The sequence below is a fragment of the Amia ocellicauda genome, chromosome 10 (assembly GCF_036373705.1).
Source record: "Amia ocellicauda isolate fAmiCal2 chromosome 10, fAmiCal2.hap1, whole genome shotgun sequence".
In the NCBI taxonomy this organism is placed as follows: Eukaryota; Metazoa; Chordata; class Actinopteri; order Amiiformes; family Amiidae; genus Amia; species Amia ocellicauda.
Window position 1 is genome coordinate 9,087,102 of NC_089859.1, and position 14,430 is coordinate 9,101,531.

The 14,430-nt window shown below is 37.2% G+C and overlaps 1 protein-coding gene across 1 annotated transcript in view; it reads left to right on the forward strand.

Annotated features, from left to right (window-relative positions):
• Positions 1-1,246: 1,246 nt before the first annotated feature.
• The window catches only part of LOC136759836 (short transient receptor potential channel 5), a 40,256-nt gene continuing 27,072 nt past the window's right edge, over positions 1,247-14,430 (forward strand). Inside the window, exons 1-2 of the mRNA XM_066714912.1 lie at positions 1,247-1,641; positions 3,716-4,237. Coding sequence (XP_066571009.1) covers positions 1,264-1,641; positions 3,716-4,237 — 900 coding nt within the window. The 5' untranslated portion in view covers positions 1,247-1,263. The remainder of the gene's footprint in view (positions 1,642-3,715; positions 4,238-14,430) is intronic.

Consider the following 14,430-nt stretch of genomic DNA (forward strand, 5'->3'; position numbering starts at 1 on the left):
TTACCATGGAGACCACTATGCCTTCAGTCATGACTAAGTTTTGCTGTTTAACTCTTTGCTTTGAAAAAAGATAGAGATATATAAAGAAATGGGTCTTATCTAGTTATTAGAGTAGCCATAACCAGCTACCAGTATATATGAGTTTTCCTAAAGTAGGTCTCAATCTTTAATCTTTAAACTATTTGCATTTTAATCAATGTGATTTCATACATGTTGGACCTTCACTTTCACATTGTATTTGTTTGAGGACAGTTTTACATCTAGAACATGTAGCACAGACTAAAAAAAGGACTAAGCAGCATCCTTTTTTTTTCTTGGGAATCAGATAGAGGTTTTAAATAGGGCCCACACAAAAATAGGCAAACAAAGTTATGATAAAATAAAAAAGATTACAATCAGTCTACACTTGGCTGTATTTGTGTCTTTCGTAGTAAAACCAACACAATTAGGAGGATCATGTTGTGTAACAAATTCAATTAATGTTAATTTGTAAATTACATACACTTTAATTAAGAATGAAAGCCATCTTAGGTGGGCACATCGTTACAAATATCAAAACGAAAAATTGAACATTTGTCTAGGTGGCAGAGATAAGCAAGTAGAAACACAAACACAGTGTGCTTCCATTTTAAATGAATATATGAGTTAGTCTACAGGGGTACAGAGCTGGTTGCATACAAAAACAACAACCAAATGTATGACTCTCTCACCCTTGTATTGCACTCAAGAGACAAAATAATATAATATAAACAATATTAAATAATATGGTGCTATTTGAAAACATAATGCTGTAAAGATGCTGTAATGGGGGACTATACAGTTTTCTTTAAATCAAAAGTGTAGAACATATGTAGCAAAGGGATAGGACTGTGATCTAATACAGCAGTCCTTCTAGCGTGTAGCGGCCTATAATCCCTAAATCCTTCTCCCTCCAGTTAACAAAGGAATCAGAAACACAGCATCTGTTGTTTCTTTAAAAGGTGAAGGAATCTCCTGGTGGCTTAAATAGTCCTTGTTGTGCTATTACAAAGAGTAATAGGTTTTCTCTTATTTTCCACATGATGGCTTTGAGGTTTATTTCTTTTGTGAAAGTGTTAAAGTTTGCTCAACTTTTTCTCTCTTAAAAAACACAACCACCTACCGATGCTAACTGCATGTTATCCCTTCTATGCATAGTAGCAATTACTTCCAACAATTGGCCTTGACTTGCTCTCTCCTCTGCTTCTTGCCCCTCTCCAGCGTTCCCTCTTGGTGGCGTGAACTATGGCGCAGCTCTACTACAAGAAGGTGAACTATTCACCCTACAGGGACCGCATCCCACTGCAGATTGTGCGTGCGGAGGCAGAGCTCTCCCTGGAGGAGAAGGCTTACCTGATAGCGGTGGAGAAGGGGGACTATGCCAGCGTGAAGCATGCCCTGGAAGAAGCCGAGATCTACTACAACATCAACATCAACTGCATGGACCCACTGGGGCGCAGCGCCTTGCTCATTGCCATCGAGAATGAAAACCTAGAGATCATGGAGCTGCTGTTGAGTCACAGCGTGTACGTGGGAGATGCGCTCCTCTATGCCATCCGGAAAGAGGTGGTGGGAGCGGTGGAGCTTCTGCTGAGCCACAGGAAGCCCAGTGGGGAAAAGCAGGTAAACATTTAAACACATTTTAAATGGGTTCTGACAATCTCCAAAAAGAAATACCAAGACTTAAATCTCAATTTTCTTGTTTGTTTTCATGTTGAAGGTGGCACTTTGTATCTTTCCTGCACGGCCAAATCATCAGTGTCCAATCTGTCTTGATTCTATCAACAGAATAATTACAGGGGATGTAAATCGATCAGTACTTGAACAGGCCCTTTGCAACTGTCAGTCTTGAGAGAAAAAAAAAAAACACATTTACTGAATAAATCTTTAGAAACACATCTCCCAAACATGGTGCAAGGGTATGAAGACAAACAAGGAATCTGAGCTGTACATAAGGCTGTACATCGGACCATGAGATAAAAGATTTCATATGGATATGTCAGTAGTTAGGTTGATTAGATCAGTGATTTTCTGCGTGTCTTTGGACTATGCCAAAGGGAGATCCTTAGAAAAGTTTTGAAAGATACCTAGAATATTCAATCACCCTTTCATCTTTCACATGTATCGTTATTGTTATTCAATTTAATTCTTAGCAGCATCATAATAATGTTATGTGTGTAGTTTTACTATATTACCAATTGAGGCGAGGGTGAAATACAAACAAAATATTGACGGTAATAAACTGTTTTTTTAAAGATGACAGGATGGCATCTGAAATACCTATTTTGTGCAGCATGTTCTCTAGTTCCCGTGCAAAATCTGGGTATGCCATCCGAGCCGTGAGCTAGCGAGCGACCAACTAACTAACCGAGGAACACTATATCTGTATATTATATAACATTGGTTATATAATGTAATATTGTTTAAATAGCGTAACCTGACGATGGACAGTAACCATGAAGTACTGTCCCTTGGCTCCACATAGTAATGTGGGTGAAACAAACCCCTGTAACAATAATTATACTGAAATTGAACATTTGAAAAGGGATTCCCAGTCAAGAGGTCACCTATAAAATATAGTATCGAAATTATTCCTCTGCACAAGTATGCAACAGAGACCCACAAGGAAGCCATGCCACAAGTATATTAGCCCTATATCATTTCCCACAAGTGCTAGAGGTTCAGGTGTCAAAAAAGAGCAACATGATTCTCCTCTCAAGTCTGTCTGAGCATCATCTGTTGGTGCTAAAAAGGGAGAAAATAGGTACAGAGGGAGAGAGAGAGAGGAGGAAGGACTGAATGAGATATAGAGAGTCTGAGAGAGAAAATCTTAGCTGGCCCTGGATCAAAGTTCCCTTCTGTGGTGCACACTCTGATGCAAAACTAATATTTCTGATGTTTCACACATGCCAAAACAAACCAAATTGCAATGTAAATTATTTGAATTATCCTCTGCAATGATTCTTGAACAAAGCCAAATTCAGTCATTATGGCATAGTTTAGATGACCTTATCATGCTAATAAAAAAATCTAAAAACTGCAAATTATAAGGTAAAGCAGAAAACTGTTTCAAAAAAGCACACAGCCATTAGCCCCCAATTCCTTCTTTCGTGACTCACTGAAACCTTCTCCGTGGGTCCCTCACATTTTGCAAAGCCGTTTTGAAAAATACAAATGTAAAGTCCTTTGGCTCTGTCAAATTTATTCCCATTTCAAAACATAAGACTAAAACCTGAGATCAATAGACACTGCAAAAGAAGGTCTGCCTTTGAAGCTTGCAAAATCGGCAGCGACTTTGTCTGCTTCATGCTTTAATGTGCAACAAAGGACTAGACTGACTACTGGATTGCTTTATTGTTACATTCCTAATCAGGTGTCTTATTTGCTTAACAGGCCCCAGAGAAATATATGCTAAAGAAACATAAAAAAGTGATAAAAAAACATAAGTATGCTGGTCTGTGTGTGGAGGGCTAAAGCAGATTGCAGGAGCATTCATCACCTATACCTTCTATCTTATCAAGCCTATGTATGCAACTCCAACTCCAACTGTCAAATACTTAAACACAACACTAAAGTGTAAAAATATCCAATCAATGTGAGCCAGGCTAGAATTAACAACGAACAATAATACAGGGAAATGACAAATGGAGTGACTGAAGATAAATACAGCTAATCAGCACATATCCTACTCTTTCAGGTCCCATCTCTGATGATGGACAACCAGTTCTCCGAGTTCACCCCTGACATCACGCCCATAATGCTGGCCGCCCACGCCAACAACTACGAGATCATCAAACTGCTGGTGCAGCGCAAGGTCACCATCCCACGGCCACACCAGATCCGCTGCAACTGTGTGGAGTGCGTGTCTAGCTCGGAGGTGGACAGCTTACGGCACTCCCGCTCCCGGCTGAACATCTACAAGGCCCTGGCCAGCCCCTCTCTCATCGCCCTCTCCAGCGAGGACCCCATCCTCACCTCCTTCCGGCTGGGCTGGGAACTGAAGGAATTGAGCAAGGTAGAGAACGAGTTCAAGGCAGAGTATGAGGAGCTGTCCCAGCAGTGCAAACGCTTCGCCAAAGACCTGCTGGACCAGGCGCGCAGCTCCCGGGAGCTGGAGATCATCCTCAACCACCGGGATGACCAGAGCGAGGAGCTGGACCCACAGAAGTGCCACGACCTCGCCAAGCTCAAACTCGCTATCAAGTACCACCAGAAAGAGGTAAGGTGCCCTGGTGATGGATGGCCTGAATTCTTATTAGAATCATCACCATCATTTTTGTTCTCCTGTGACTGAGATCAACACAAAGATCAACATCTTAAGCAGTGGACAACCTAAGTATTAAGGGGATACTTCCCTATTTTGGCATTTTAACCTGATGTCTTACTCACTCAGAGTCATACGAATCCATGGAAACCTATTTTTAATTCTGTGCATCCAGTTTGAAGATTTTGAATTTATAATTAGCTTAGCACAATTGCTGGAAGCAAATGGTCGCAAATTGTTGATTCTCAAAAGTCGGCTAGTAGATCTTTTAAATACTCAAAAGCTTGGCCATTTGTCATTTGTAGTGCTGCAATTACTGTAAATAGTAAATAAATAGTTTAATAAATTAGTTAATTTACTGTTAATCATAAGAAATGAGTTTCCACATACTTATTTACGGACTACTTTTGGCTCTGCCTGCCTACCTCATGACAGCTGATGAAATGCGTAGTTTGGTGAGATAATTCCAAAAGAAAAATATTTTTAAACATATTAATCAAAATACTTTTGATTTTGAATAGACTTGTAGAAAATACTTAATGTACAAATGTGCTCCTCCCAACTTTTAAGTATTTAAATGATCTATTAGCTGGCTTTTGCTAAGCTAACAAAATGATAAAGTCAAATTCTGGACGCACAGAATTAAAAAGGTTTACATGGATTCGTATGAGTAAGCAATTGGGCTATAATGCCAACATACTGAAGTATCCCTTTAAACATATCACCTTTACCTGTATACAGCCTTTTAACTTCAGAGTGCTAAGGTACTTTGTGCCAGTTCTTTAAACTCAGACACTTCAGGGTAAAGCTAAAGGGAAACTAACTATTTATAGTTATGCAAAGTATTAACTGCAGTCAATATCTTTATAAAGATATATACATTTCCTTTTTCTTTCTTTTAGGAAACCATATAGGTTTGAATATGCATACATAAAAACATTTTTAATTACTATTCAGTGCTGTTTTTTTATATAGTTAATTCAACTTTGCTGTGCAGTAATAGGCGTTGCTTTATTAAGCTATGTATCTGCATTCCACGCTGTAGATGTTTTCAGAAAATGGAATCCCAGCAGACCGACTGACTCCATTACACAGAAATTAAAACATGCTTGTGTCTCTTTATGCATTTAATAAATCAGGAGGCTTTTTATTGTGATACACTATAATTGTTTGTTTACACTTGTAACAGGTGTTGCAGTTGGGTAGCATGGAAGGAACAGCTTTATTCAATAGGATTTTAGCATTTAACAATGATCTGTTTGTCAAACCACAGTGCAGGTGCAAGTGGCCAGTGGAGTGCTCGTTGTCACAGCGTATTTTACTGGATTGGTTCAATATGAAACTGATCTACACAAAGGTGAATCATTCCTAGATATCCTGCTGCATATTAAAATGTTCACACTTTACAATAATGGGCAGCAATTCTTAATGAATTGATATATGAATACCACAGGAAAAAGATCTTATGCATTTCATTTGAGTTCTGCTCTTAATCACATGTATAACAAGGTTAGGGTCAAGGTTAGGGTTAGGGCAGATACAGGTGATCTGCATCAGAACTCAGTGGAAGTGCATGACCATTCACATATTATTCCTATGGGATTCATACATTAATTAATTATGAATTGGTGCCCATTATTGTGAACTGTGACCATAAATACAATTTCAACCCCCACCCCCACCCCCCCAAAGAAATACACAGTTCCTCTGTCAAAACTCACTTAATAATATACATATTCATATTTTAACAAAGCAAAATAATATCAAAATGTTTTACCAAATTATGGAATAAAGTCTCAACTGAAGAAAACTGATTATGACAGAAGGCCTATCATAAACTAACTTGTATGTATTATGTACTTAGCAAATAAATAAACAAATCCCCATTTTATTTTATTTTTCTGTCTTTTAATTATCTAGAATGTCATTCAGGAAAAATGTGCTGCATACATTTGTTTCTTCAACCTTTCATACACTTTTTGCAATCAGAGTAAGTCACAGGTTTTACGCATTTATGCATCTGGAATCACATTACATGCTTTAAACATCTTGAGCTTCTTATTAAGTCTGAATATATCTGCAAAGAATACAAGCAGAGTTTATAATTAGAAAGCATAAAGGAGAGGCTAAACCGAATGACATCAGCAACAGTCTATGGAGAAATCCTCAGAATGTGTCGTCCTTAATTGACATGCTTAGAACCACACGTTTGTATCACATGGGCAAAAAGCTAAAGTTTGTTGCTTGCAAGAAATCTGTCTTTGAATTGCTCACCATGCCTGTAAATTACATCCATAATGGTAATCTGTAAATGAAGGAAATTAACAAAAGGAACAAATAAAAAGAACTAGAAGGAAAAATAACTTATCTACTTATAGCCCGAAGCAGTTCTACAGATATTTGTTGCACTCTAAATAAATCAAAGAGTTTACAAAATCTAAAATTGAAGGTGTGTGTTTGAACTAGCAGGTTTCCCCAAAGCCCAAATCAGACACATTGTGAGCTAGGTTGGGAGGCTCGTTGGGAGGCTGCTTTGTAAAACATTTGTATAGAAGAGTTAATCTAACAATTGTAAGTTGCTCTGGATAAGAAATACCTGTCTGCTAAGAAATATAAGAATAAGAATAATGAAATATGCTACACACTGGATGCCATAGACAGACAAGACCAATAGATTGAGTGGACAAACAAGTATTCGTCATTCTGCCCAAATGGGGTAAAATAAAGAATACTGGAAGTCGTGGTTGCATCACTATGTCGAATTATTCTTGAGGGTGACTAGATTTTGCAACAGAATGGAGTGCAGCAACAGTCTGCCTTATTAGTACTGGAGACACAGCAGGAGGGTGAATAGTGCAGTGCCATAATTGGTCAGAAACACTCATCTCTGTGTTTTCTTTGTGTTAAAAGGAAGATGGCAGGGTTTGGCAGTTCTGTGAAGACCTTCATCTCCAGTGCAGAACTGGATAGTGTACGATGGCCTGTGAATATGATACACACAACACAGGTTCTCCGAAGAAAATATTCATATCCTATTTAATTGAACAATAACACGATGGAAATTAAAGGACCCCTGTTCACATATAGATGAAGGGATATTGAGTTGCTATAGGAATTTAAATACAGAAAACCACATGCTCTACAAAAGCTCATGTGCATGTGTCTCACATTGATAGTTTATGTGTCTACCCAGCACATAAGAGAAAACGTGCCTTCTCACATTCTTTTGAAATATTTCCAGTGTCTTTTTTTTTGCTGCTGCGGATACATATATAATCTCGGTGCTTTCATCTTTCTTGGAATTGGTATGCCAGGGCTGCCAGCGATTTCTTTGTTCGGTGCTGAATGTAACACTTGGTCTTGTAATAACAAATCACTTTCAATCCAAGTAATAGCATTTACTTCATACTGTATCCTTCTGAAAATAACCTGATAGACTGCAGGGAAGAGCTGCAGAATACAAAAGTATGGAAACAGCCACAATGGCTTTGTCTTGCAAAAGTATGGCCAAAAAACAGATACTGAATAACAATGACTGAAATCGAAGGTGATTTTGTCCTTCAATGACAGGCCCATTTCAGGTCCATAGTTATACTAAAAAAACAGCATTTATAGCAGTATATATAAGAACTGAAGGAGTACATTCAGACAGGTGTAACAATGTATACAAAAAGAACACAAAATTACTTTGACAAAAGAGCTGCGGTAATTCTTGATTCTCTGTTTTTCTTTCCCACACCAAATATAACACCTCTGATGATAATCAAAAGTAATTGTGAAATATTTTGAAATGGAAGCTCACACCTGGTAAGATCTGTATTTGAATACAACATGAACTCCTTCTGGATCTTGTTCAGGCTTAGGCATACATGCTTAGATATATTTGTGCTTCTCATCTCACTAATTAAACACCTGCTTTTCAAAACAGCTGCTTTGTGGCCTAAACTATCAGTTGTGAGAGGAGGTGAGCCCCAGGGCTATGTTCTTAGGTCTGCCTTATACAATGTTTAAATGTTTGATGTAATATATACATCATGATAATTTAAGATTACACAGGAACTCAGATGATAAATGGATATATTTCCCCTCCCTATGAAGTTGTAATTACAGTCGTATTCTCAATATCTGTATTATATTCAACATTGTTTGGAAACATGAAACATATAATCTCATAAAAAACCATAACATATTATGTAGATAGATAGATATAGTGCCTATAGAGTCTACACCCCTTTAATTTTCCCTTCTATCCTGACAAGTGCCCCAGTACCTGCCGATGAGAAACATCCCCATAATATGATACTGCAAGAGGGCACCACCATGCTTCGCAGTAAGAATGGTGTTCTTTGGGTGATGTGCCATGTTGGGTTTGTGCCAAACATAAGGCTTTGCATTTATGCCAAAAAGTTCAATTTTAATTTCTTCAGACTACAAAATATTTTCCACACAATGCTTCAGAATCTCCTGTTTTTGTTTTTGCATACTTCAAACAGGTTTCAAGGTGGGCATTCAAATTTGGGATATTGTTGTCACCTGAACACTTTGATCAGTCTTGGCCATAAAATCCTGTAGATCCTGAAGCTCCTGAGCCCTCTTGGTAGCCTCTCTGGTCAGTCTCTCAGTTTTGAAGGACAGACTGATCTAAGCATGGTCTTGGTGGTGCCATACACCTTCCACTGAATAATTGTCCAAGGGATATTCAATCATTTTGAGTTCTTTTGAAAGCTCCTTGCTGCTCAAGGTTGAGTCTTTGCTTTGTACAGGAACTGCTGAATTTATCCTGAAATCACATGAATAGCTGCAATTTAACACAGGTTAAATTTTGAAGGTGGTTGCTTATACATGAGCTAATTTAGGATTGCTATTATTATTATTATTATTATTATTATTATTATTATTATTATTATCTGATTTCTTAGCAGACACCCTTATCCAGGATCACTTACAATTGTTACAACATATCACATTATTTTATCATTTATATCTATTTGTACAGCTGGGCTGGAGCAATCTAGGTAAAATACCTTGCTCAAGGGTACAACAGCAGTGCCCCATGCACCAGGGGATTGAAGCCACAATTCTCCACTCCAGGGTCCAGAGCCCTAACCAGTACTCCACACTGCTGCCCCGTAGAGTTCATATTGGTAGACATTGGTTGAGAAAGAATAGCAGGCGGTAAACAAGGTTGGCGGTATAGAGCGGGAGCAATGTACTTTAAGTCACAGTTGTCCACCACTACATGTAGTGTAAAATGGGACAAGCGCCTTCTATTATTGACGCTAACATAGAATTTCTATCCATAAATAATTTGAACAAAACTTTTTCTCTAAGCTTCTGTTCAGTACTGCTAGATATGTCTAGTTTATGATTAGATGTTCACAAGTATAGTATGCCTTACTTCAGTGAGCAATCAGATCCGGTTCAATCAGGTGGATAACTGCATTAAAGTAATATGATACAAATGCAAATTGCATCAATATACATATTAAAGTGTGCTATAATAAAAAAGGAGAGATAAAAATAAAACTAAACATAATACTTAATTATATATAAAAAACACAAAAATAAATATAACTGACATAAAAACAATAAATAAATACATCCCTGAACAAATTTTTCTTTAAAAGGGCTGATCAGAAGGACTGAATTAAAGATTAATTACTTCAGGGCAAAGCAAATTATGTCTATGGGATATTTATATTACTGAAAGAAAAAAACGAATATCTGAAACCCACTATGGATTCTAGGAAGAAAATAAATGGCTAGCATAAAAATAAAATAATTGTGCAGCATTAGTCCCCCTCTGTAGCAGGAACATATTTTTAATGCAGGACCCAAAGGAGACAGCTATACATCATCCCAATAAAGCTCAGGTTTTGTGAATACTAACTCAAGTGGCCTACATTTATGAGGTCATCGTCTAACAGAAATGAAGGATACAACACTTATATATTGCAAATGGTTCTAAGGACTCCTCTGTTACATTACAGTAAAAACCCACCTGAGAATTTTTGAAAAGGATCTTTAGTGCCTTAGAAAATGATCACACGAAAGAACAAGACATTTGACCCTTGCAAGAGTATATGTGATTTTCCAGTAGTAAAAGGATTTCGATACTGTTTTTTCTGCTATATGTGCCTCTGAGAACAAATAAAAAAAATTAAAATAGATATCTTTATCCACAAAATAAAGAGTATAACTTGTGTAATAGGCGCAATTATTGTTTATTTCATTAATAAAACTCATTTATATATTTTTTCCTGCCTTTATGTCTCAGAGAACATTTGTGTGCACAAATGCATGTGGAATGTGTTTTAAAACAGCATCCTTAATTATGTCAGAGAGTATAGGCAAAGTATTAAGCAGCGATGTATCGGAAGCATAAAATATTGAATTAAATCACTGTTGTGCATGCCAGAGACCAGTTGCCTAATGTTATGCTTAGCTCTGTAAAATATTTAAAAGGTTGTATGTATCGTAAACATACCTGAGAAATCTTAACTTATTTTTATTTTGAATTCCAAATGATCTCTTGGTGTCTCTTAGAATAGAAAATAATTATTTCAACACACATACATGTCATTTTCAACATATTATTTGTATACTGGAATCCAGGAATGCAAGCAGTGTGGCTACAATATACAGGTGACAAGAGACACTAACCAGACTGGTAGCACCACAAGCTCACATCTTTCCCAGATGATTGCATCCTTGATTTCAGGAGTGGTAAACTGAGTGGATGATGTCTTCCTGAACACAGTACACTAGAAATACATCCCAAATTTCTATGTCCCAAATTCTAGGCCATATATATCATTTCAAAGATCTACCACAGTGTAGTATCACAATCTTTTTTTGACAATATTATTATTATTATTATTATTATTATTATTATTATTATTATTATTATTATTATTTCTTGGCAGACGCCCTTATCCAGGGCGACTTACAACATAAGTGCAAAAATACAGAGAAGTACAAGGCATCAATCATTACAAATTCAACTTAGCTAAAACATAGCAATTCAAAATAATACATTTTACAAATTACAATTACAATTTACACAAGTACAGTAAGAGACTTCCTACATCCTGGATGGTGAAAGCTAAGTGCTGTCAAGATGTAGGGTTAAAGACGAGGGCTGCGGGAAAGGGAGCAAGGAGGAAAACAATCAAGAATAAGTTGAAGTGCTATCTAGCAGGGATAGAGGACTAATATTACAAGTTCTGTCAGAAGAGATGCGTCTTGAGTAAGCGCCGGAATGAGGTCAAGGACTCTGCTGTTTTGACTTCGGTGGGCAGGTCGTTCCACCACTTAGGGTTCAGGGATGAGAAGGAGCGGCTCTGGAGGAAGGAGAGTGGAGAGGAGGCAGAGTTAGTCTTCTGGCACTGGAGGAGCGCAGTGGTCTGGAGGGGATGTATGGAGAGATGAGGGACTGAAGGTAGCTTGGTGCAGTGTGGTCAAGACAGCGGTAGGTGAGGGTCAAAGTCTTGAACTGAATATTGATCCTCTGTCTCCATGTATGGATTTTTTGTGTGCATTTTTATTGAGGCAAAATAACAATGTTGTAATTTTTCCAATCCTATAGATGGCACAATGTTCTTTTTGACTGAATGAAGGCAGAATTTGTGTAACCGTGTTAGATAGTGATCCCAGTTCAAACACATGGCTGATGCCAACGTTATTCGAGCTGTGCCTGCGACTTTTATATCTGAAGTATGGGCTCACTTTCAATTTTACAGCATTGAAGGGAAGAAAGAACTAGATATGTGTGTGTATCCAATGTGGTTATGGTTAAATTGTATTACTGTTATATTAACTTATAACAGTCCAAGGGCTGGTGTTGATGCTCTGTTGAGGCATATCTTATACTAAAGATGGTTCACATCTTTACACTCTGCCCCATTATTTTTGGATCATTGTTGATCTGAGAAATAAATTGTATTTTTATCAGAATGGTTTGGCTTGTTAGAAAGTAGAGACCGGGAGCTTTCAAACGATGTCTTATTAGCTGAGCTACAAGATTGCTCAATCGGCCATTTGTCAGAGTGTACAGGGCTAATTTACATATGTTCGCGGTTTTGTTTTTTTCACTTGGTCAGCTGAAAATGTTTAATTTCTAATTAAATCTTTGAAAGTTCAAAGTAAATTTAATTGACAGACTCATGGTTTTTATTATATTATCCAATGTATTTTTTCAGTTTTGTCCTTGGAAGTTTGATTTAACTACTGATGTTGAAAAGAAGCAATATATCACAAAATCAAATCGCAATACACATAGAATCATGAGAATTGTGAAAAATCACAATACATATCATACCGGCACCCAGGTATCGTGATAATATTGCATCGTGAGATCCCTTGCAATTTCCAGCCCTAGTTAAATCACTGTAATGTCACGTCTATCTCATCAATTACATGACTGTAATGAATAGGAGAGTTGGGAACAAATAGAAAGTTAAAGGTCTCAGTGCTCACGGGGAAAGAAGGCAAATGCCATGCTGCATCCAAAACATTCGACAGCAAGAGTTTTAAAATTGGGTGAATTAGCTGCACAGATTTTGGCAACAGCTGTGGCATTTAGTGAAGGAAGCTGCTTAGGTTACCGATGTATGTAAAAGACTTACAATAGGGTATATCGGAATTTATCTCATTACCCTGCATATTTATTTCAATTAAGTCATAACAGAGTAGATATGTTAGAAGAGACAAACCAAACAAAACCCATACTCTTCTCTGCTTCTGTTGCTTTCACAGTCATTGTCTATGACACGTATATTAAGTTAACCACAGTTAGAGCAAAGGCTAATATTATTTCTTGAAACAATGCCCTCAGTGTCTGTATAATTTAACCATGAAAATCACATTTATTGATGAAAAGAGTTCTTGAAAGACAGATTTCATATGCAGAGACTGAATAGAGTAGCATTATGAAATGTCTACAGTAAATGTGAAGTGGAGTGCAGCCTATTGACAAGGGAAAGAAAACATTTTTAAGAACTAAAGATGAAAGCAGCTTGAACAATTTTATAAATGAACCCAGCGAGCTCATTTTCTTTGTGTGCTTCAGTGAAGTAAAACTAATTCAAAATTCAAACACTATTAGGAAAGTCAAGAGAGGGGAGCAGGGCAGCAGTAAAAGTGCCAAATTATTATAATTATGCAAAAGTAAGATTACAAAGATGACATAGTCATAAAAGAAAGGTAATCAAAATGTATCACAATCTACAGGAACAATTAAGTTTCTATGAAATGCATATTATGTCCCCTTGAAGTGGTTTGGTGGGATGTTTGCCTTATTAAATACAATTAAAACACATCTGAATGTAAATGTCGAAAATATGTGAAAAACATGTTTGAAAAAGAGGATGCATTAATATAACGTAAAACAGAGGCCAGGACAGATGATATTTGTTATGGTACATCTTAGACATTATAATGAGCCAGGGGGTATGGATTTACTCCGATGAGCTGAGGCAAGCTGATAAAAGCCAAGCTGGTTTTAAGTTAATCTTCTTGGAGCTCATTTCGGCCTGTGCAGGGTGCAACTCACTCTGAATGAGTGAGAAAGGTTCCCTGCTTTACTTTGTACTTGTGGTTGTGAACTGTGCCAATCAACCCTGTCATTATGTTGGATGGTTTTTGACAATTGATGGAATCTGAAATGTTATGCTAGTGTTAGCCTTGGAAATAGGAAGGGTTGGTTTTAGTGTGTCGACAGCTTAAAGATAAGGGGCTATTTGCACAGCACAGAACCTCATCTTATATGCTTTCATTATTCCCTACTCAAACAAATAATTTCAATAGGACTTTGAGAATGTGGTCACCATGAAAAGACCATCTTTGACATGAAATTGATTAATTGTTTAAAATATGTTTTTAAAAATGTGCCTAGACTAACAGGTATCAGGATTCTTTAACATACAGTATGTTGCCAATTATTTGGAGCTGGGAGAAATAAATTGAGTCGTCGTTTTTGACCAACCATCTCTCACAGCTATTTAGTGCAGATATGTGTAATGTGGCGAATGAACCCAAGCACACTTTCCCACCCAAATCCAGCATCTGATGTATTCATACTCTCTTGGGTTCTCAGAAATCAATCTTTTTGTTGTTCAAAATTTCTCCACTTCCCTATGCCTTAGGGC